At 41.7% G+C, this 24242-nt stretch overlaps 1 protein-coding gene across 3 annotated transcripts in view; it reads left to right on the forward strand.

Moving 5' to 3' along the window:
• The first annotated feature begins 728 nt into the window (after nucleotides 1-728).
• Nucleotides 729-24242, forward strand: part of sptan1 (spectrin alpha, non-erythrocytic 1) — a 37766-nt gene continuing 14252 nt past the window's right edge. For 2 of the 3 annotated variants that reach the window (XM_085280570.1, XM_085280571.1), the window contains exons 1-28: nucleotides 729-877; nucleotides 8228-8467; nucleotides 8555-8680; nucleotides 9306-9446; nucleotides 12393-12673; nucleotides 12785-12929; nucleotides 13029-13183; nucleotides 13658-13793; nucleotides 13945-14046; nucleotides 14141-14278; nucleotides 14362-14472; nucleotides 14598-14675; nucleotides 14770-14925; nucleotides 15067-15271; nucleotides 16448-16629; nucleotides 16711-16954; nucleotides 17118-17240; nucleotides 17371-17588; nucleotides 17918-18010; nucleotides 18108-18242; nucleotides 18447-18595; nucleotides 18820-18876; nucleotides 20164-20362; nucleotides 21199-21303; nucleotides 21401-21433; nucleotides 21539-21574; nucleotides 22084-22131; nucleotides 24083-24174. In XM_085280570.1, coding sequence (XP_085136696.1) covers nucleotides 8231-8467; nucleotides 8555-8680; nucleotides 9306-9446; nucleotides 12393-12673; nucleotides 12785-12929; nucleotides 13029-13183; nucleotides 13658-13793; nucleotides 13945-14046; nucleotides 14141-14278; nucleotides 14362-14472; nucleotides 14598-14675; nucleotides 14770-14925; nucleotides 15067-15271; nucleotides 16448-16629; nucleotides 16711-16954; nucleotides 17118-17240; nucleotides 17371-17588; nucleotides 17918-18010; nucleotides 18108-18242; nucleotides 18447-18595; nucleotides 18820-18876; nucleotides 20164-20362; nucleotides 21199-21303; nucleotides 21401-21433; nucleotides 21539-21574; nucleotides 22084-22131; nucleotides 24083-24174 — 3725 coding nt within the window. In that variant the 5' untranslated portion in view covers nucleotides 729-877; nucleotides 8228-8230. The remainder of the gene's footprint in view (nucleotides 878-8227; nucleotides 8468-8554; nucleotides 8681-9305; nucleotides 9447-12392; nucleotides 12674-12784; nucleotides 12930-13028; nucleotides 13184-13657; nucleotides 13794-13944; nucleotides 14047-14140; nucleotides 14279-14361; nucleotides 14473-14597; nucleotides 14676-14769; nucleotides 14926-15066; nucleotides 15272-16447; nucleotides 16630-16710; nucleotides 16955-17117; nucleotides 17241-17370; nucleotides 17589-17917; nucleotides 18011-18107; nucleotides 18243-18446; nucleotides 18596-18819; nucleotides 18877-20163; nucleotides 20363-21198; nucleotides 21304-21400; nucleotides 21434-21538; nucleotides 21575-22083; nucleotides 22132-24082; nucleotides 24175-24242) is intronic. The other variant, XM_085280572.1, reaches the window with a different exon arrangement.

Consider the following 24242-nt stretch of genomic DNA (forward strand, 5'->3'; position numbering starts at 1 on the left):
ACCTCAAGTTTATTTTATAAACTCATTTGTCCATGTTTCCCAGATGGATACTCATAGTGACTCCTTGTTTTTTACCCAAAAAGCTGATTCTGTTCATCTGGACATTACTGTTTGTTTGCTTCTCTCTGGATTTTGTATGTTATATGCACTTCAGGCAAAAATAAAAGGGCTCGGTCCTTGTCCATGACATGCCTGTGTCTGTTAGTCCTACATTTGGGTTCTTAACCTGCAATTCTCCAAATTATGACACTTTCAGCTGTACTTAAACTGTGAAAGTAATTTTCACTTAAAACAAAATATCAAGTATTATAGGTTCATATCTTTAAAAATGACTCTAACATACAATACTTCCTCTTGGAGTTAATGTAAAAATAGTATGAAAAGTTTCACAGCTCTGATGTGCACTCAAAATAATTAACTGTAATTAAAATGTTTATTTTAAGGCTTTGAGTGCAAAAATACAAGATTTACGCGTTTCCGGAAGATTGTTGTCTTGTCGAATTTGCACTTTTTATCTTTGTAGATTTGTATCACCATTTTATCATCTTGATTTGATAGCGTCTGTGACCGGAACCGGCAGCACTCATATGGATCGTTACTCGCAGAGAAAGCCCGGCGGGTTACGTTTGTGTCAAGCCAACTAACAGAAAGAAAGCCTGGCGACCTTGGATGAGACTGGACGCTGTTATCAGCAGAGCTTCGGCTTCTCCCGTCACTCCTCGGTTGTTTCCGCGCAGCTGCTGAAAATGACGTCACATTTGGGTTAAAGAAAAAAAAGGCCACCCCCATCTCCATCGACAGCGGTTGTACGTCCTTCGTCGTCGTTTCGCCTGGACAAGCACCAAGTTGTAAACACTTTTTTGATAAACCCACTGAGGTAGGAAAGTGCTGTTATTTTGAATTGAGTATATTACAACAGATTCCATGCACCATGTTTCCAAACTGGAAACGATTTGTTGAATTAATTTCATTGCTCTCCAAATACCGTGCATTCGATAACTGAATGGCTAAGGCTAACCAGCTGCAAGCGTTTTCATTGTTCGATGTTTTCTAAGCTGGTATGTAAAAACCCTAAATGACGAGCGAAGAAGTAAACCTGTTTGGCTCTGAGGCGGTCGGCTTGTTAGCTTTAGCCGCCTACCTAATGACGTTAGCCTTCATTGATACCCGTAAATGTACGCTGCATTCAAACAAAATGATCGGTTTAAACTTGGACAAGTCGATTGATTGATGGGGGTTATCTATAATAAATCTTATATGTAAGTTGTAATGTTGTTATGATGCCAGTCGTGGGCGATTTAATATGCTCTCAAGAGCGAGTATAGACTCATGAGCTGCTAGCTGGCCCGTTAGTCTTAACAGGTTTTTTCCTACTTGTCCAGTGAAATTGATCTTCACTCACAGTTTTTACACTTAATGTTTTGAGAATTAATCAAGCATTGGTTTATAATATTTATGGAAGCGGCTACATTAGCTTGTCGGCCATGCTACAAGGGAGCCGCCCAGTTCAGATGAATACCTTTGAACATCGGGCCTTATCTGTCTCTCCTGCTTGTATCTCAGTGCGGACTGACTCACAGTTAATCATTTATATGTAATTTGGTGGAGACACTGCTAATCAAATAGGCTAGTGTTTAAGGAGTTTAGTAAGGATGTGAAAATGACACTGTCATTTACATACATTTTGCGCTCAGTTGAGTCACTTATATATTAACAACAGCAAGCATCTGTTCTTTTGTAGCCCGGTTATACGATGTTGATGTTTTTATTGTGAAACAGTTTTGCTGTTTCCACCAGTTTTCTTGCAACTTTCCTAAGCATTGTGCTTTGTTGTCAAAAGCAGTTGGACTCACCTACGCTTGTCTCATTAATGTGTGCACTAAGGAATGTAAATACATGGTGCCACTGTATAATCGATATCATGATATGACACTTTTATGTCATAAAAGTTTGTACCAATGTTATCTTGAACAATACCATATAATCCTGTATTCAGTACCTCTAAAGAAAAACTGTTTGTGGATCTGTGTTTCAGTGGGATCTGTATGTGTTCTAACTTTTGCCAGACCACTTTCACAACTTAAAATGTCAGTGTCGCATATTCTGCAAGCCCATGTCATAGTCTGAGCCATTTAATAGTAACAGGAGGGACGGTGGAAGTCACTGGAGAGGCAGCTGACTATAGCTCCTTACACTTACTGTCAGAGTTTGTATAGTATAATCATTTATTTAAGAAAGCATAGCTGTGTCTGCTTTCATGTACAAACAAAACATATCAGCTTATGTGAGACCAGTTAACATTAATTTATTCTGATCTAACTAATATCAGACACAAATTGTCATTGGTTGAGCTAAAGAAATAAAAATCTAAAATATGAGCACAGAATGAGGCTGTCAAATCCACCTGAGATATCGGCCAAGAGTGCTTAAAATTAAAGTTTCTGTTTGATTGTTTATTGGATCAAAAAGCAAATTGGTGGGGATATCTGGAATCCAGAAGTGTGCAAAGAACTCTTTTACTGTCATCAGTATAAAATTTCTATGAGGACAGTCTGATTTGAAACAGTAACTTGGTGAAAAAGCTGGACCCAAGATACTAACATCAGCAACATCATTGCTGCACCAGACCCTGTGGTTCTGTCAATGGAAGACTGAGTATTTCTAACCAGCAAAAGCCAAGCAGCCTGCATTGCTCACAAATTGCTATTCTTCAGTAGAACTACACTGTGACTATGACCTAAATAGAAACTAGGCCCCCTGTCTCCAGGCCTATCAGGTCTGCCTGCAGAGGCACCATAGCCAGTCTACTAATTTTCTTTCTGCTGCATGAACTTTCCGCTCATCCTAACACCCAGTTATTCGATCTCAAATGTATAGTGATGTACTTTAAGCATTATCTGATGAACTTCCTGAAAGCGCCCTCTTTTTGCCACTCCTCCCCTTTGATGGCTTTTTAATGACTGCTGGATCGATGGCATGTACTGTAGCCACCCTATACAGATCTGCAACATGTCGACAATTGATAAACCCAAACTCAAGGTAATGATTGTGTCTGTGTAAGCACTGTGTGGCTCCGTGTGTTGTTAGTGTGTTGCACTTTGTGTTTTGGTTTCTTTAAGAAAGAAGATTCGAGAAAAGCGTAGGGCAGCTGGGATGTTATTTTGCTGAGTAAAGGGATGGGAGGAGGTACAGAGCAGAGGGAGAGAGTGAGAGAGAGACGCATGGGCAGGGCTACATCTTGGCTTATTCTCTTGTACAGCATAGTCATTGCAGGTGCAATGCGTCTGTCTGTGGAGTAGATGAGACAATTCTTTTTTTATCGTCAGTATCAGACTTTTAAGGGGTACAGTAAAGTCTATAGATGCTGCTGCAGGCTACGACTTTGCCACAGATGTAGCCTCTGCTCTTTCAAGATACAAGAGAACCTGAGGAACCAGACTTGACATATCTGGTGTGTGTATTGCTTTGGTTTTGCAGTTTTCTGATCTGGTCTGGATTTCAACTGAGCCTGTTCTCATGGAGACATTATGGGATAACAGGTTTCTTTATTGCATGTCTTGTGTTGCTGTGAAATTCTTTGCATGCACATGAAGTCTGATATTAACATTTAAAAATTTTCTCTGTTAACCTAACAAATGCCCTTCAAAGTCTGGCTGTTCAGTCTTTGAGAAAACTCTTAGATTTGTTGGCTTACTCCTCTCTCGTGCCTGTCAGATAACATTTTTTTTTTCAGGGCTAATGCTTTGATTAGTGCTGGTTTGCACATTTTTTTATCTTCAGTTCTATTTAATGTATTATATAAAGTTAACCATATAATTTCGATGTCAGACATAGATTTAATATTTACTAAAGGGGCTAATCCATGGATAATATGTCTTTTCCTGGAGTCTACTGAAGTAGCTACAAGCAATTTACAGTATTCAAAATAATATTGCTTCCCTTCAGTCTATCCTTAAACAGCTTACCTCGTCTCCCCTGAGGGCCACACTATGTTTAAGATGTGTCTCCCAATTGGCTGTGTGTCTTCGTCAGTATTAGACTATCATTTGAGTGTGTTCGAGATAAGCATATTCGATTTTCTCAGTGATGTCACAGAGATCGAAGAGTAGAGAAACAGTCTGAGCATAATGAGGTGAGGATTTTTACTTGTAAAGGCTTGGGTGTATATGACACTGACAAAACTGTAACACTGTATATGACAGAAAATATTGAAAATCCAAATACTGTAACATTTGTTAGTGATTAAGAGAAGGCCACAAACGTGCTGGATTGCAGGATAACTCCCTTTATACCATCACCTTCATCCTCCACTATTCCTCAGTAGGGAAAAAGGCCTGCCTCGGCTCATGAGACGTGACCCCTATTCAAAACACATGTTTCACCGAAGTGATTGGGTGTTGCTGAGTGAATGACTTCATCCGCTGCTCTGTGGACGTCTCTGATATAAACCCAGTGTTTAGGAAAGCTCAGCGCACTCTTAATCTGAGACATGTACTTGATAGAGTTGATCCTGTGTGGTTTGTCCTTGGCTTGATATTCACCTCCTGTGATCCTGTCTACTACTGCTACTGCAGAGAATCTAAGTTGGCATTAAGCACTTTGTTTAATAAGGCTTAATAGCTGTGTTTTTGTTAGCATAACCATGGCGTTACATGGCGTAGTAATGGGTTTTCATACAATGGCATGTTGTTTCTGAAATATGACCATATTATACAACTCTCCAAGTTGTTTGCCGTGTTACACATGTTAGAGCTGTGTTTATGACATGGAATACCTTCTTACATTTTTATATCTTAATGGTTTTACTTTAATGGCTTTGATTCTACAGAAAGGGAAGCATAGACAGTGACATACAATAAAAAATTCATGCAGGTACTTACAAGCACTTTTCTATCCTTACTGAGCACTCAAAGGGTGTTTTAGTCTACAAGCCACATTCATATGCAAAAATTGGTACAGCACTTAAATGCTTTTTACCTACATACACCAGTGGATACAGTGGGTTCATGTTGAGGTTTAGCATCTCTCCCAGTGACACATTGACATGTGATTTAGAGGTGCCGGGGATTGAACCACTCACCTTCTGATAAGTTGGCATCACAGTTTGCTTCCTGAGCTGCCTGATTATACTAGCTATTTCAGGGTCGATATCCATTGTCCTCCATCCACCCACACACTTTAGTGTTTCATCACCTGACAAAGCAAGTTTTCTCTCAACACTTAGAAGCAGCTGGAATCTAAAAATCTGTCAGTGAACCCAACATTACATTTTTTTAGAACGTTTTCAGACAAATATATTCATAGTTGAGGCAACTATTGTTGTAATTTGGCACTATATAAATAAAATTGAAATGAACAATCGCTAAATTGAGATAATTTGGGTGTTTCTGCGTTAAAGTGAACCTGAAACTTTAAATGTATAGAGGCTAATTTACACCATGGAGCCCTGCTTTCAAAAGCTGACATAGATTTAACCTGTCTATGAAGCTGGATCTAAGAAATAAGTGCCTAAAGTTAGTTTTTAAAACATGTTTAGCACCATCTTGTGCCAGTACAGAACTTTACATCACTAGCAAAACAACTAAGAACCACTGACTGCTTAAGAGATGGAGAGTGAATGTTAGTATATCCTGGGTTTCTTAACATAAAACTCATTGTTGCACCCAGGGATGGTACAAAAGGGGCCTCCTTATACAAAGTTTTGGTTTTAGTGTCCTTATTTTCCCAGAGTTATTGGTTTTTTAAAATTTAACTTTACACACTTATTTCTTAAAGCCAGCTTCACGGTGTTAAATCTATGTCAGTTGTTGAGAGCATGGCTCCATGGTATAAATTAGCTTTTATAGATGAAGTGTTTCATGTCCACTTTAAAGTAGATACTTGGACTTTGGAATGCTGCTGACTTCCACAGTATTATGCAACTGGTTGTTCAAAGTTTTGTCATTCCTGCCCAGTATAACATTTTTAATGTGTCTTGAAGATAGAAGCAAGTGTCACATGACTACAACCATCTGTGGGATATAGCTGGCATGCTAACACGGTTGTGGCCACCCCCTTTGCCTGACTGTCAGCAGTGAGGCTAAAAGAGAGAAAGCTGTTATCTAGTGATAGAGAAGGGGAGGGAGTGCTATCAGCAGATGCAGTCTTGTGTTTATGGCGTCACAGGCCTGTTATTGACCTGCTTTCACACTAATGTTCTTCACACTCGCTCACACTCACATGTTAAATTCCAGTCAGACTTTTACTGAAACGTCGAAGTATTTATACCCGGTATCTGACAGTAATGACTATAATGTATCCAGTCCCCTTAAGACTAGTCATCTTTATATTACATTAGAGGGATATAATGATTGTACAAATTTGCTGGGCCATTGCATTTATGAGGTCAGACCAGCAAAATTTGCAGTATGAAAATAATGATTTAGGGATTAATTTCAGCTTTAAAGGAATTAGAACATAAAGTGATGTCTAAGATTTTATCAGGTTAAAGCAGTAGCAGTAGAGACTGCGCTTATATTGTGAAGCACAGTGCTGTCTGACTATAGCGTATTTACCTTTTTTCAAGAAAGGAGTAAACAGTGTGCATTAGTTGAAGCTTGCAAACCCAGAGAAGAATAAGACAAGTGAGATGAATAATTCTGTTGCTGTTACCTTTGTCAGCAGCTTGAGAATGTCATGTTGGTTCTTAGGTGATGGAGACAGAGATTCACAGTCATATAGCAGCCAGCATGACTGTGCAGAATGAGGCTGAGTCCAGTTAAATCCTTGAAATGATTTAGGCCCTCTGATATGGGGTGAGTTAGGAGAGGGGGAGGGGTGCAAGCTGGAGATCACTTTGTGTCAGGTGGTGGGTTGATGGTCGTAATCGGCTTACAGTACACTGTTGGACTAGATTTTTGTGAGTTTTTGCATGTGTTGAGCCCCTGGGATGCTTGCTTGTCTGGAGAAATATTAGCGTCTATGGGGACCAAACCATCTCTGGTTCTTGATAAAAAGCTGAACACAGCTAGACTGCTGACTTGACTAATACCCCCACGTCATTCAGAGAGGGAATTAGTGGAATCCAGGAAATTGTCTCACATTTATCCATCGGTTTTTGTGTTGCTGTCTGCAGCATCAACAAAAACACGCAGATCTAACAGCATGCATAGCCCCGCCCTCACTCAGTCTGGTCTCAGCTGTTGTGCTTGGAGGTTGATTCAAACAGATCAATACCTCCATCCCTGTTTCTGTTTTGCTTCTTATTAGAGAGGCTAAAAGCTCACGTTTCAGTTTGATAAAATCATAAAACTACTAATACTCACATTGGAGTGGCTGCGGTTCAGAAGACAGAACAGGTTTGATACAAGATAAAACCCCAAGTCTGATGCATCCATCCAAGTATGATTGTGTGTTGCTGTTAGTTAGAAAGCACTTGCATAGAAAAAGCATAGAAAAAAAGTGCTTGTGTGAGTGCTCACTTAGAGTATTAAAGAACCAAATAAGAACCCGTCCATTTACCATTTATACTTTTTAGTTTCTTGTTACTGCTTTGATTAAGAATTTATGAGTACGTTTAATCAGATATGTTGTTTAAAGCTAAGCTGCTGGAAATGATAGATTAGTATCCTGTTTTGTTGGATGTAACGTTCCTACTTGGTTGTTGGCCACAGTTCAAGGATACTTTAACCATGGGGCCTAGGGCACAGTGGGAATGAGCTGACTGCTGCACTCTCTTTGTGTAGTGAAGCCTAGTTACTGTTCGCATGCATGTGGAATTTCCGCCCCCACCCCCATTTGTCATTTTTAGTATTTCAGCTGCCGGCCCTTTGGTTGCTTAGCTAGAGACAGGATAGGGTGGGTGGGAGTTAAAGCATGCAGCCTTGCTCTTTGTATCCATGTTTGAGTCCAAAGAAAAGCAGTAAAGTGGGATGTGAGAAAAATAACAATGTTTAAATGTAAACAGGAAAATGCAAAGACTGGGGTCTTTTAAAGAAATATCTAACCCTACTCAGACACAGCAAGACAAGCTGAAGATTGATTTTAACCTTCTTTTCTTTAAAGTTCATGTTTTCCATAATGTGATTATGTGGATAGGATGTGTAGGCGACATATTTTTTCATCCAAATAAATTTCCATTTTGAGATATGTTTCATTCGCTTTTCCATACACAGCTGATTTGTCTCTGCTGTTATTTAAATGTGCATGCAAAATAATCGCACGTATGTCATTGATGGTGCTTTTCCAGAAAATGGACACCGCAGGAGCCAAAGTGCTGGAGACAGCTGAAGATATCCAGGAACGTCGGCAGCAGGTCCTGGACCGCTACCGGCGTTTCAAGGAGCTGTCGATGGTGCGCCGGCAGAAGCTGGAGGACTCGTATCGCTTTCAGTTCTTCCGCCGTGATGCCGATGAATTGGAGAAGTGGATCCAGGAGAAGCTGCAGATTGCCTCTGATGAGAACTACAAGGACCCTTCCAACCTGCAGGTCTGTCAGTTATTTAATGTATATGTATTTAAGTCCTGTTAGACCGTAAGAAGAGCACCTTCTATCATATATGTTTTTCATACACAGGGCAAGCTGCAGAAACATCAAGCTTTTGAAGCTGAAGTTCAGGCCAACGCTGAAGCAATCATCAAACTGGACAAGACTGGAAATCTAATGATCACTGAGGGCCACTTTGCATCTGACACTATTCGAGTAAGTTACCAAAATGCACACTAATATGCAGTGTGTTGACATTTAGGTATGCCTGTGGTGGGCTTTGGGGTTATATGTATGTTCACGATGGATGTAGCCACTGTGACACCAAACATTGCTTTCCTGACTATTTATTAGTTGTTGTTATTATTAGAAAGCTACATCCCTAAATATACAGGAGCAACATACAGAGACAGATACCTGATAATTAGTGCAACATAAGAGAAAAATAAAATATTAGAATTTCACTCACATAAAATGTAGGTCTTCTTGATGACTATTAACCCCTTCCATCCGATTCAGTCCTACACGCCTTACCGGACACAACAGAGGCCAATAGTTACAAGTGTCAATATGGCCGAGTATATAAAAGTAGGTGCTGACCTGTGGTGTGACTCTTGAGTGCTGTGAATTCTTAAAGATTCAGTCAGCTTTCCCCTATTTTTGACTCAACGGTTTCAAAATGTACTTTTTATCGCATGCTCTGTGTTTCATTTGAATCGGCTCTTCCACGATCTTCAGTGGAAAAGACTTCTCTTTGGTTTTCCAACATATATCCAAGATAATTTTCTAATTTCTTGTCACTAACTTTATTAACACTTCCCACCTTTGTCACGTGCTCTAGACTCGTCTGGAGGAGCTGCATCACCTGTGGGACCTCCTGCTGGAGAAAACCAAGGAAAAGGGCATGCGTCTGTTGCAGGCCCAGAAACTGGTCCAGTATCTGCGTGAGTGTGAAGATGCCCTGGACTGGATTAGTGACAAGGTTAGATTCATATCTCTGTGTTTGTTTTAAACATAGAAAGAAAGACTTGAGCATGAGTATATGAACTTGATTTCTCTCCATTTCACAGAATGAGGATGAAGGCAGATGTAGTTACAATTACAGTTACCATAGTTTACCAGTTCAGTTTAGCCGTCGTCATTGCAAGAAAATTAGACATGACCTGTAAAGTGGACATGAAACAATACATGTATAAAGGCTGGATTTAAGAAACATGTGTTTTTAGAACAAGTTTAGTGGCGTCTTGTGCCAGTACAGAACATTGGTGGGTTGGTTGGTTGCAGCTAATAGACCTACATTAGTTTATGTTTGCTAAGTAGTGACGGAACTGATAACTCGGTTGAAAACAAGGAGACAAAAAATAAAAATCAGTCCAAGTTGGTCACTTGGTCAGATTTTGGCTGCAGAAATCTATTTTATGTTAAGACATCAGGGAGGAGCTACCCTCCTCCCTATAAAAGGGTGTGATGCAGCGCCACTTGTCATTCAAGATAAGCGCACTTCTTCCTCGCTTTGTGCAACGAGTGTGATCTGGTGAGACACCAAGTTCTCCTTCAAACATTTAATTTGGTGTCTCACTATGGGGATTTGCATAGTCCCGTATTGCCAGCTAAGCTTATCTGAATGACTGAGTGCCATCTTAAAAGATCTCATGTGGACCCACACTTAAGACAGTGTGGGCTAGGGATGGTGCAGTGATATCTAACCTGTAGAACCTTGCAAAGATCAAAGGTGAAGCCCAGCTTGTTGTTGCAAATATTTTCTCTACAGAGACACCCCTAAAGATGACCCAAGAGGTTGCCATCCCTCTAGTAGAACGTACATAAATCCTCCAAATGACATCCCGGCACTAAGGTTAAATCCTACGTAGACACAAGAAGTTTAGAGAGAAAGTAGAGCTGTCGTGCCCCTTTCATAAAATGGCAGGCTAGTGGTAATGCCTCACCGGGCTATCTGTAAAGCTCCTTTGGCAGGCTGAAATGTCTGCCAGAGATACTTTAATTGTGGAAAAGGCCTTTCCTTTATCTAACAGCCCCTGCAGAAAAGTGGTGATTGCTGTTACAGAGCATCAAAAAACAAACTTATTCTATTACAGTGACATTGTGGAGGGGGCCCTAGCACTATGAATAGTGACTATGACCCTCTAAGGTAGTCCTTCCGTACTCAGATTAGCCCACAGGGCAAGGCAACCTGGGCGGGGTTATACGATTCCCCCCCCTGGCCTGGGAAACTAGGTCTCGTTGGAGGGGAAAGACCTTCCTGGCTGTGACAGCTGCCAGTGACACCCACTGAGTGAAAAATGTAGGATTTCTCCAGTGGCAGAGTGCTGCATTGCAGTGCGCTGTCACTCTGATATGGTAGTAGGCATGGCACTTTGGGCATAGTTTCAGGGATGCAACCCATCACTGAAATCCCCTCACATGCAGTCTGCCTAGTGGGATGACTGCCAGTGAAGATGCCATTAATTCCAGCATCTGCCGGCATAGCCTAAATAGGAGACATCTCCACACCATGAAAGAGATGGGCTGAGCTGGCTGCAGGACACTCTTTTTGTCGATTGTAGTGAAACCCAGAGCCATCAGGTGATCCACTGCCACCCTGGCATGCTTTCTTCCCATCATTTCTGACTCTGATAGCAGCAGCTAATCGTCTATGCATGTTGCTAGGTGCACTTCACAAATACCCAAGGGCTCAGTGAGACAAATGGCAGGACTAAGTACTCGTGCGTTTTGCCCTGAATCACCAATTGCAGGAATTTAATGTGAAGTGGGTAAATGAGATGTGAAAATATGGGTCCTTCAGGTCTATTAATGTAAACCAGTCACCTGGGCGCACTACATGTAGAGCAGAGTGGCATTTGTCAGCATCCTGAACTTGTAAGACCTGAAATGCTGATTCAGTGCCCTTTAGTCCAGTATCAGACGCAGTCCCCCTCCCTTCTTGGGAACGAGAAAATACTTTGAGTAAAATCTGCATTGGCTCTGCTCCTGAGGTATTTCTCATATTTATAGCAAGGTAGATATTTCTTCTTGCAGTATTCTGGCTGATTGAGAGGAAATAACTCTGTGAAATCTGTAAGGGTTGGTTGCAAATTGCAAGCGGTATCTTCGCTTGAATGCCCTCACAGCCCACTCTCCTCATCTCTCTACTCTTGCTGAGAGAAGGCCCAAAGCCAGGCAGCCCACAGTGGAAATTACTTTGGCTCCCTCTTGTGATGGGAGAAGGTTTTGCAACCAAATCCCAACTGCCCATGCGGGTGGTCTGAATTTGACCAGCATTCATGAGGCCAGCATTTGACCAGGATTCACTGAGGAAATGCACCCCAGTGGTGTTTGGGGGTGTGAGGGGATTATGCCAAGGGCATGGGATTATTTTCCCAATTTACATTTAGGCTTCACTTTTCCACACCTGTAATATGAAGTAATCCAGTCAGTGAGATGATGTGAGGGAAAAGAAAGACGTCCACAAAGCGTGGACATAGACTTGTATGTTAGGATTCCTGATTGTCCTTTGGTAAGAAAATTAGTTGTGTTTGTGGTGTACTAAACTGTTTGAGTGGGTTTTGGAAAGCTTGGAAAAACATTTTATTTTGTAAAATAGTGGCGATCGCATCTTTTGGCCAAGCTGTTTGTGCCGCTCGGTACATCGGGCCAGAGAGGACGAAAAGAAGCTCTAATTTGTCGACCTGGTCAGTCACCTGTCACCCGACTCAAACAGGCAATCCTCCAAAGAGTCCTCATTTATACACTGCTTTACAAACCTGAAGATTACAGAGGTCGTGTCCGCTTGGAGACTTGAGGCCTATATTTGTTGCAATTATTTTGAATTCTAACGAAAGCCAGACTCATTGTATCAGATAGTAAAGCACCAAGGCATACTTTCTCTCTTTTTTTTTTTAACTTTCTCTTTCTCCACTTTTACCTAAAGGAGGCCATTGCCACATCAGAAGAGCTGGGCCAGGACCTGGAGCACGTACAGCTCCTGCAAAAGAAGTTTGAGGAGTTCCAGACGGATCTGGCTGCCCATGAGGAACGCGTGAATGAGGTGAACCAGCTTGCAGCTAAGCTGATCCAGGAATCCCATCCAGAGGCAGAGCTCATTGTGCGCAAGCAGGACGAGGTCAACGCGGCCTGGCAGCGCCTGAAGGGCCTGGCCCAACAGAGGCAGGGCAAGCTGTTTGGAGCTGCTGAGGTGCAGCGCTTCAACAGGTAAGCAGCGTCATAACCATAACACATGAAAAACTCTTACACTGTGTGTTTGTTTAATTTTTCCTTTGTCATGCTGCCGTTAGTAACAGACTGTGTGTTTACCTCGAATAGGGATGTGGATGAAACCATCAGCTGGATCAAGGAGAAGGAGCAGCTGATGGGGTCCGATGACTTTGGGCGTGACCTGGCCAGTGTTCAGGCTCTGCTGCGCAAACATGAGGGCCTGGAGAGAGACCTGGCAGCTTTGGAAGATAAGGTAGGGCAAATGCCGATCTCCGCTATGTTAGCAAATATAGTAAAAGGGAAGTTAAAAACTTGATATCCTGACTTGCTGTGTTCTCCTTCCTTAAATCAGGTCAAAACTCTGGGCGGTGACGCTGAGCACCTGCAGCAGACACATCCCCAGAACGCTTCGCAGATCCATTTGAAAAAGGACGAACTTATCACCAACTGGGAACAGATTCGCACTCTGTCTACTGAGCGCCGTGCCCGTCTGAACGACTCCTACCAGTAAAATACCAATAAATGCAGTAAAACAAGCAAATCATTCATCAACCTTTCACAGAAGCCAGGAGATAAAGTTATATGCAAAGGCCATGTGTTGGAGCATATCACTCTGTTTTAAACAACAAGCTGTTCACAATATATAATTACTTTACCTGACATGTTTTTAGAATTAACGCTGATGAACAACAACAACAAACTAATGTACCCAGGTCTATATATGGGATATAATGATGATGATAACAGTGAAATACTACATACACAACAAAAGTATAACTTATATCGGGGAATGAAAACACACATGCACATAAACCTTTCTAGGATTTATAACTGATTTAGACTTCTGTGTGAATCTTTGGGGACTTTGTGGGGTCTTATGTACAGAGTAATTTTCAGTTCATATTTGCCAAGAGCTCAGGCCTGTCCAACTTGTCCAACCAAGTTTGCTCATTCTGTCTTTTTTTTGATGATTTGTTTTAGGCTGCAGCGTTTCACTGCTGACTTTAGGGATCTGACTAGCTGGGTAACTGAGATGAAGGCTCTGATCAATGCTGATGAACTGGCCAATGATGTGGCTGGAGCTGAGGCCCTGTTAGACCGCCATCAGGAGCACAAGGTAAAATCTTCTAAACTATAGAGACCTCCAGCCTAAAGTGTCTTTGCACTTAGTGTAAAGGCTCAAGAAAGTGTCAAATCCTTTTGTCTCATAATTCACACCCTGTGTTAGTCAACCTGTTTCCATGTTTTTCTTATTTATATTTTTTTAGGGAGAGATTGACGCTCACGAGGACAGTTTTAGAACTACAGATGAAGCTGGCCAGGCCTTGCTCAGTGCAGGACACTATGCCTCTGATGAGGTGAAGGAAAAGGTAGGATTATGACACCGTGTAGGTAGAATTTTCTCCACTCTTCATCTGTGTCATACTAGCATTTAAAATGCTCTTCTTGGTGTATTTTGTGTAGCTTGGTGTCCTTGCTGCAGAAAAGGAGTCTCTGCTGGAGTTGTGGGAGGTTCGCAGGCAGCAGTATGAGCAGTGCATGGACCTGCAGCTCTTTTACAGGGATACTGAGCAAGTTGACAACTGGATGAGCAAGCAAGAGGTGAGTTACCACACCAGGAGAGCTTGGTGTTTATTAGCAAAAAGATGTGCTGTGGCAGTTTTTCATGTATTCTCCTTGCGTAGGCTTTCCTCCTGAATGAAGACCTTGGTGACTCCCTGGACAGCGTAGAGGCACTGCTTAAAAAACACGAAGATTTTGAGAAGTCGCTGAGTGCTCAAGAAGAGAAGATCACTGTAAGTTTATTAAATTTGCCCAGTTACATGATGATTATTGCATCTTCTATTCTTGAATTATTGCCACTGTGTGAGAATTGTAAATTGAAATTAACCTTTAATCTGTTTGTGCTGCACATCTCCAGGCTTTGGATGAATTTGCTACCAAACTGATTCAGAACAACCACTATGCCAAAGAGGATGTGGCTACACGCAGAGATGCTGTAAGCACTGCTGTCTGCTTTCCACATCAGACATAAAATCAAATACAATAGGCTTTCTTTGAAAATGTGTTTTCTCTCCTTGTTGCATTTATAGCTACTCAGCCGCCGCAATGCCCTGCATGACCGTGCTCAGTCTCGTCGTGCTGCCTTGGAGGACTCCTTCCACCTCCAGCAGTTCTTCAGGGACTCTGATGAGCTTAAGAGCTGGATCAATGAAAAGATGAAGACTGCTACTGATGAGGCTTACAAGGTAATTTGTGAAAGAAATTGATATTGTCTTCTCCCGATATTTGTGTCTCCCATTTTTTTTTCATTTGTGCATTGTGATGTTTTCTTTTTTGTCTGTTTTCTCCATTGCTGAAATTCTGTGTCTCTGCTCTCCTGTCAACAGGACCCCTCCAACCTGCAGGGCAAGGTGCAGAAACACCAGGCCTTTGAAGCGGAGCTGTCTGCTAACCAAAGCCGAATCGATGCCCTGCAGAAGTCAGGCCAGGAGCTGCTGGATGGAAAGCATTATGCCTCAACTGAGGTTTCTGGTCACATGGAAGAAGTCAGCTCTCAGTGGAAAAAACTGCTGGAGGCCACTGAGCTCAAAGGTATAGTTTGGAGGAAAAGTGAACATAAAGATTTGATTTGAGCTGTGCACAGTGACAAAGTGCATGAAGAGTGGCAGGGCTTTTGTGTATGTTTGTGCACACACACAAAAGAACAAATAAACTGCTGGATACCCACTGAGAAAACAGTGCAACAGTTAGAATTTTATTTATTTTTCTCTAAACCACACAGGGACAAAAGTCATTCAGTTATTCTACCATGGGAAAAGAACAACTCAAAGCAATTACTGTTACATTTCTGCTCATGATGAGTTAATGTCAACATCTGACCACAACTTTAGCTGAGGAATGGGTTATTTGAAGAGTTTCAGTCAGGTTTCAGAGCTCCTCACAGCACAGAAACAGCTTTAGTGAAGGTTACAAATGATCTTCTTATGGCCTCTGACAGTGGACTCATCTCTGTGCTTGTCCTGCTAGACCTCAGTGCAGCGTTCGATACTGTTGACCATAATATTTTATTCCAGTGTTCAGGGCATGCTGTAGGTATTACAGGTGTTTTGAATCATATCTATCTAATAGACTCCAATTTGTTCATGTAAGTGGAGAGTCCTCTTCGCACGCTAATACTCATTATGGAGTTCACAGGGTTCTGTACTAGGACCAATTCTGTTTACATTATACACGCTTCCCGTAGGCATTATCATCAGAAGACATAGCATACAACTGTATCTATCCATTAAGCCAAATATACACCAATTAGTTAAAGTGCAGGAGTGTTTTAAAGACCAGGTTATTGTACTTGGCCCTGACAATCATAGAAATATGGTATCTAACCAGATGGCATTATCTTTGCCTCCAGTAACACGGTGAGGAATCTTGGAGTCGTTTTTACGAATATTAAACAAATATGTGGGACTGCTTTCTTCTGTTTGAGCAATATCTCTAAAATGAGAAACAGTCTGTATCTGAACTAGTTCATTGGTTCTAGTTTTTCCTTCCCACTGTCGCCAAAGTGCTTCCTCAAAGGGGGCCATATAATAGTTAGGGTTTTTTATTTTCTTTGTTGAGTCTTTATCTTGAGTTATTTAGTACTGTATAAATAAAAATGAATTGAACTGAATAGCTGGGCCATTAATGTACTTGGAAAGCCCATGAAAGAAAAGTCTGTCCCTGGTGATTCGGAACAACAGTCAGAGCTTTTTTCTTTTTTCTTTAAAGGCATCAAGCTGCGTGAAGCCAACCAGCAGCAGCAGTTCAACAGAAATGTAGAGGACATAGAGCTGTGGCTGTATGAAGTGGAGGGCCACCTGGCTTCAGATGATTATGGAAAAGACCTGACAAGTGTTCAGAACCTGCAGAAGAAACATGCACTGCTGGAGGCTGATGTGGCAGCGCACCAGGTAACAAGCACTCAGCCCAAATTATGGAGCTCCCATACACTGCTTTGGTGAATGCGACACTAATGTAAATGTCCCCATCAGGATCGGATTGATGGCATAACAATCCAGGCCCGCCAGTTCCAGGAGGCTGGCCACTTTGATGCTGACAACATCCGCAAGAAGCAAGAGGCTTTGGTGGTTCGGTATGAAGCTCTGCGTGAACCCATGGCTGCACGCAAGCAGAAGCTGTCAGACTCTCTAAGGCTGCAGCAGCTGTTCAGAGATATTGAAGATGAGGAGACTTGGATCCGTGAGAAAGAGCCCATCGCTGCCTCTACTAACAGAGGTAAAATCAGACTAATTGTCTATGCAGCTCTAAGAAATTAAAGTTTGTAATTGGAGGTATATACTCATTGAAAGTGATCATTTCAGAAATAAAGTTTAAACTGGAGCCTCATATTTCAGATCACTGGAGCTCCATAAAATGTTTCTCTGACGTTTTTTCTCAGGCAAAGACTTGATTGGTGTCCAGAACTTGCTGAAGAAGCACCAGGCTCTGCAGGCTGAAATCACAGGTCACGAGCCTCGCATTAAGGCTGTCACCCAGAAGGGAGAAGCTATGGTGGAGGAAGGTATTGATTTAAATCCTAAGATTCCTCTGTTATCTTCAGTGAGATGATGGTGATGTTTAAATGCAAGTAAAATATCACTGCAACAGTGGGGGGGAAAAAACAGCTGAGGTTTCATGGGTGTGGTGTCCAGGTCACTTTGCTGGTGAGGATGTGAAGGCTAAGCTGGCTGAGCTGCATGGGCGTTGGGACACTCTGAAGGCCAAGGCCTCCCAGAGGAGACAGGACCTTGAGGACTCTCTGCAGGCCCAGCAATACTTTGCTGATGCTAACGAGGCCGAGTCTTGGATGAGGGAAAAGGAACCCATTGTTGGGAGCACAGACTATGGCAAAGATGAGGACTCAGCTGAGGTACAGATTTTACAACAGAAGAATATACAGTGGTGTGAAAAAGTTTTTGTCTAATATTTAAATATGTTCTGAAACATTTAAGTGTGGCAAACATACAAAGAAATAGGAAATCAGGAAGAGAGCAAACACTTTTCACACCACTGTAACTGTCACTACCAATGAATTATTGTTGTGCTGTTAAAGTTTAAAATCTTATGATGTCGTTTTGGGGGGTTTTGTTATTTTTTTTGTTTTGTTTTTGCTCTATTAAAAGTTAAAGCGGGCTTAAAGCTTCCAATTAGTTCCCTTTGTGAGAAATGTAGTTGTGCTGAGTTGTTTCTTCTCCACAGGCTCTGCTAAAGAAGCACGAAGCCCTGATGTCTGACCTGAGCGCTTACGGCAGCAGTATCCAAGCCCTGAAGGAGCAGGCCCAGTCCTGCAGGGTAAGTTTAAAAAGTCCCTGAATTCTCATCTGTTCTGAAGCATCACTGTCTATTCGCAGAACACAAAATCAGTAACAAGTTTCTTTTAACTAAACAGCAACAAGTTGCACCAACCGATGATGAGACCGGGAAGGAGCTGGTCCTGGCCCTGTATGACTATCAGGAGAAGAGCCCACGTGAAGTTACCATGAAGAAAGGAGACATTCTCACTCTCCTCAACAGCACTAACAAGGTACGGCACTGTGAAGTAGTCCAGCATCAGTAAATATCGTAATTTAGTATCTTGGTCAAGGATATTGCAGATCTGGCATGCAGATTGCAGCAGCCAGGGATCAAACTACCAACCTTCCTATTAGTAGATGACCAGCTCTACTGCCTGACTCTCATCCACCCCGCCACATTACATACTAATGACTTCATCTCTCCCCTGCTGCAGGACTGGTGGAAAGTGGAGGTGAATGATCGCCAGGGCTTCGTTCCTGCTGCTTATGTGAAGAAGCTCGACCCCACCCAATCCTCATCCAGGGAGAACCTGCTGGATGAACATGGCAGCATTGCACTCCGCCAAGACCAGATTGAAAATCAGTAAGAAACCCACAGCCTGAACTCTCCTGTTTCAGAATCGGGTCCACTAATCCACTTTAACCTGTCTGCTCTGCACTTTAGTCTTTCTTTACTTCCATCCAGTTGTTTAACACTAATTACCTTGCTCCTGGCCCCTTGTCCTGTTTCGTCTGCTGTCCTATCTCTGTGTTTAACTACTTAATCTTTTCTTGCTGTGCTTTCGCCTTGCCTTGCCGCTTGTGCAGGCTTGTCACCAAGGAGGCCTGCAGCGTGTCTGTGCGCATGAAGCAGGTGGAAGAGCTGTGAGTAGGAACCAGTGCCCCTCTGCGTGTACTTGTGGTCGTGATACCTATAATAGATATCATCCATCACCCACCCCAAATTCCATGTTGTGTGACACTGTGTGTATTTCAACCCTGGCCTCTATTCAGTCCAGGATAGAAGCAGCTTCTGATGCACATCTGTTACATCCTTCTTATCCCAGGTTACCCTATAGGGATGTCAGTTTATGTTCTGCCCTACACACACTGGGATTTGATTGGTTCTTAGGTGTCTCAATGAATCAGTGAAATATTCAAAAATTATTTGAAATTTGTGTGACATATGTTTGTGTAACAAACTGGCTTGTCGATGTGTCTGGGTTTAGTTTGGAACAACGTTACTACAGCTGTAACCCCAGAGGCTAGGTGCCTTGCTGGCACCTAGGTTTCACAAAAGTGGATGAAAAGTTATTAAAAGGAGCATACAGTATTTATGTCACTACTTTTATTTTACAGCAACATCCCAGAGCCTTATTAAAAATCTAACAAAGCAAACACAGCTCTCAGGAAAAATGACCACACATTATTTTAACTTTATGATGCCTTTAAATTCAACACAAAATGTGCTTATTTACTTTTAGACTGGTAGAAAATAAATAAGTAAAGAAGGATAAATGATTAAAAGAAAAAAAATTAGTCTGACTTTGACCAATTAGGCTTTTTCCCTGACATTACGAATTTCCAATGTAATGCTTGCTAAACTTCAGATTAACATTCCCTGCTAAAATAACACATCTCATTTTATTATCATTGTAGTAGTGTTGTTGAATACTCTAAACACTTCTTAGCCCTGCATGAAAGTGGCAACCTGTCCAAGGTGTGCTCTGCCTTTCACCCCATGGTAGCTGGGAGAGGCTCCCCCCCCCCTCTTTTTATCAAGATTTTCTAGATGCTTTGGTCCTTAAACACTCCCCATCATCAGGATGATGCCTGCCCCCAGGTACTGGTTTTATTAGATTATTCAATGCATCTATAAAATGTCATGAAGACCAGAGAGAAATATGTGTGGATGTTTCCTGACACAAGAGTAAAACGTTGTGGAGAATGGGACCCCTTCATTACTACACTACTCATCAATTATGATAATAAATTTCTGTCAGCCATACCATGCAAGGCTTCCTTCTCATGTCCCATGTCTACAGACTCCAAACACAAAGCATGTCAGTGTCCACCCACTTTTTAAATTTTATTTCACTTTTTTAAAGTTTGTAAAAATCTTTTTCTACTGCTTCGCTTACATTCTCTTTCTTTAATGTTCTTTTTTCCAAGATATGGTACTCTGTTAGAGTTGGGGGAGAAGCGCAAGGACATGCTTGAGAAAAGCTGCAAAAAGTTTATGTTATTCCGTGAGGCCAACGAGCTCCAGCAGTGGATTCATGAGAAGGAGAGCACCCTCACTAATGAGGAGATGGGCTCTGATCTGGAGCAGGTTGAGGTTCTACAGAAGAAGTTTGATGACTTCCAGAAGGTAATGTCTGTTGTTTTTCGTTTGTTTTGTTTTTTAAGCTTGATCCTTTTCCCAAAAATTCTACATGACTATTGACTTAAAGTTATCTGAATTACTTGCATATGGTCTTTACTTGTATGTGAATTGTAAACACAACAATTCAGTGACCATATAACAACTAAATTTGGCCCATGCAGTAGGACAGTGATCCAGAGCACAGAAGCAAATCTACAAAAAACAAAGAAAAAAAGCATAGAGGTGTTGCAAGGCCCAGTCAAAATTCAGAGCTCAGCCCACTGAAATGATGTGATTGGATGTTCACAGAGTTGTGCAGAAGCAAATTCCTGCGAACTGAAGCAACACTGTAAAGAAAAGTAGGCAAAAAATTCCTCCACAACAGTGTGCGAAACACACAAATAATTAAGTTGTGTAACATAGAACTGCAGCAGTCATATGAAAACCTTCTTTTTTTTATGGTAAATGGCCTGAATTTATATAGCGCTTTTCTAGTCCCTAAGGACCCCAAAGCGCTTTACATATCCAGTCATCCACCCATTCACGCGCACATTCACACACTGGTGATGGTAAGCTACATTGTAGCCACAGCCACCCTGGGGCGCACTGACAGAGGCGAGGCTGCCGGACACTGGCGCCACCAGGCCCTCTGACCACCACCAGTAGGCAACGGGTGAAGTGTCTTGCCCAAGGACACAACGACCGAGACTGTCCAAGCTGGGGCTCGAACCGGCAACCTTCCGATTACAAGGCGAACTCCCAACTCTTGAGCCACGATCGCCCCATGTATGTATTTGAATTTGAACAGACAGTGTATGACACTGTTCTTTCTCTCTTTCCAGGACCTCAAGGCCAATGAGTCTCGTCTGAGGGATATCAACAAAGTGGCTTCAGAGTTGGAGTCTGAAGGCCTTATGGCTGAGGAGGCCCCCATGGTTCAGGCTCAGGTAGGCGCTACCTCTCTGGATCGTATGTTATGTCACATAAATGAGCCATAATTAGCTGTCCTTTTAAAAAAACGTTTTTTTTTCTCCTCATCTCCAGCAACAAGAGCTGCTTGGTGCTGCTCCTGGCAAGGTTGGTGTAGTTTCTGTTATTTATATTTGCATCCACTATAATAATTAAGACATTTTTTAGATATCATAGCAGTGTGCTTACTTGTGTGTCTCATTTGTTGAACAGGATGAAGCGGATTCTAAGACTGCATCTCCATGGAAGGTAAGCTCTAACTAACAGTAATTGGCCTCAAGACATCCTCAAACCTTCAGATGATCTTGTAAAGAACATGCATCACCTGAAAATACTTGGCAGCTAATCAGTCTTGATTTGATACTGTAACCATGCATGACTGCTCAGTGTTTGATACTTGTGTACTTGTTTCCTGCAATCATGCCCAGAATTACATTTTACTAGCATGGGGCATGATGACTCATGACTTTGTAGAATATGATTAGACATTGATGAGACAACTGAAGAGCTTGGAAACTCGTAATTTATTCCTAAGATCCTTTGTAATGGTTTTCATGTCTCGGGATGTCTCGATTGTAAGAAAAAACAGTGCTTGATTCATTCTCCTCCAGCCATGGTTGCAGTGCTAGTGAATGGTGTCTCAGTTGGTCTTGTGAGAACCAAGATTAACCCCGGGATTTTCCATAACGCTCTTGACTGGTGTGGTGTTTTTTGTGTCCTTCCCTCCATGTCCATGTTTGGTTTACCTTTGACTTTAGAATATACGCTTGGCTGTTCAAACAACGGCTAACTTTAATACAATCAAGGTAAGATGAACAAGTCCAATCCAACCACTCTGCGCATTGCGATCAGAAACACTAACCATACTGTGATAGTGTCACATGATCTATCCCCTCATGTTCACTGAAACCTGACTTCAGTATGAGCAGTGTTCCTTTTGTTTTTGTTTTTGTTTTTAACACAATGCTTCCCGCACCATTTGTCCTGTCCTGGTCCTAATTATTGTTGCTGTAATATGAATGACATAATGCATAAGTTATGCTAAACCTGTCATGTTCTTTGTTTGTAATGTTCTTACCATGCAACCAGTCCTGTGCATCTCATCTCCATCATCCACCTACTTTTGTTTGTCCATCGCTGTCTGTGCTCATCAAATACTCAGTGCAAAGTAGCATAAATTGAGCACATTATTTGCATGACTGTGCTTGAGTGAAATATGTTAAATCTAGCTTTCCTTGTGTCACTGTTAAACTGTTCTTGAAATGTATCTGTTAGTGGGAATGACTTTGACCCTCTTAGCCACTTTTCCACCAAAAGTGCAAAAAAATTTAAAACAGGATCTCTTTTCAGGAGCTCCTTTCAGTCCACTGATGTTCTGTGTTTACACTCTAGCCTCAAGATCAGTATATTTTATACAGTCTAACTGCAAATGCTTAACCAGTTAGATAACTTCATTTTTGCAACCCCAAAGCTTATGAATTCTCATAAAGTACCAACCTGTAATTGTGAGCTTTTGGTGATGGAAAGTAATTTCTCTGGAGCTGATTTGGATTTCTGGCCCTGCCGCAGAAGCACTGAGGGTGTTGTGGAAACGTGGCTTAGTTAGGCGCTTTCAGACTGCAGGAGCTCAGGTCCTAAAACTATTGTAGGAAGTTCCCCTTTTCTTTCACCTCGGAGGATTTTAACTTACCTTTACTCAAGATGTGATTGAAGTCCAGACTTTGAATTGAAGCAGAATAGAAACAGAATAACTGTTTAAGATTTGTAGCTATTTCTATGAAGGCCACCATAGTTAGTTAGTATATAAATATACAAATATATTTAAAACATAATTTTGAATGAACGCTGTTTTTTATTATGTGGATGAAAATGAATGCCTAACATCGAGATGCTCTTGGCAACTTTTTTGCTGTCTCCTATAGGCTGAAAAACAAAAATAAATCTAAAGATTTCCTCCTTTACTTGAATCTACGTCTCTTCGTACCTTATATTGAGAGTTGCCATACTACTTTTTAATAGTTTGACCTAAAATCCAGTCAAAATATTAAACGAAATAGGAAGAATTAACAATTTTGACTCATCAAAGCTAAGTCTTTTCTTCTCGTTACGTGCGTTGTTGTCGTCACCCCGGTGAGAGGTGGGGCAATGTTGACCCCGAAGTTTGTGAATGCAATAACTCGAGGATCATAGTTGTGACGTAGGGTTCTTAAATTAATACCATAGGTGCATGTACTAGGAGGCTGACAGCTGCAGGTATTTTTATTTATTTTTTGGCTATGATTGTCATCCACATAAAAGAAAAAGTATTGTAGAAATGGAAGAAGCTGAAAAAGCATTACAAGGAAGTGAGACCACAAAAGTTGTTTATAAAGCCGTCTGCTTAACACGTGTCACAATAAGTGGATAACATCATTAACTTACAACCAAACCAAACATGGATTGAACTTCCTTTTCAGGCCTGTCGTCATCAAACCCATAAAGCACAATAAACACACAGCATGCTCCTTCTTGTTGTAGGGCCAACTGCAACCTGTTGTGCCACATTGGTTTTCCTATTTTATTGCAAATCCAAAATAAAAAGCACTTAGAGTTGTGCTCCCTGTGAGTCTGAAAGCGCCTCTTGTTTAGCGTATGCTCATTTCAATTGGTATACTGCAACTCATCTCAAATGTTACCACTAATGTCAGAAAAACATGCTCCAGACACAGGGAGCAGTGTGTGGGATGAGTGCTGTTTCATATTGTATGCTATGTGCAGGAGCTGAACAACCGCTGGCGATCCCTGCAACAGCTGGCTGAAGAAAGGAGCAACATGCTGGGCAGTGCACATGAGGTGCAGCGCTTCCACAGGTACAAATCCAAAGTGGGATATCGCCTGTGATCATCAGTCATCGAGTTCACTCTCTGCTTTGTGTTAT

This window comes from Mchenga conophoros, linkage group LG7, assembly GCF_057382185.1.
Source record: "Mchenga conophoros isolate Kocher_MC1m ecotype Shallow Benthic linkage group LG7, M_conophoros_male_GT1.1, whole genome shotgun sequence".
Taxonomy (NCBI): domain Eukaryota; kingdom Metazoa; phylum Chordata; class Actinopteri; order Cichliformes; family Cichlidae; genus Mchenga; species Mchenga conophoros.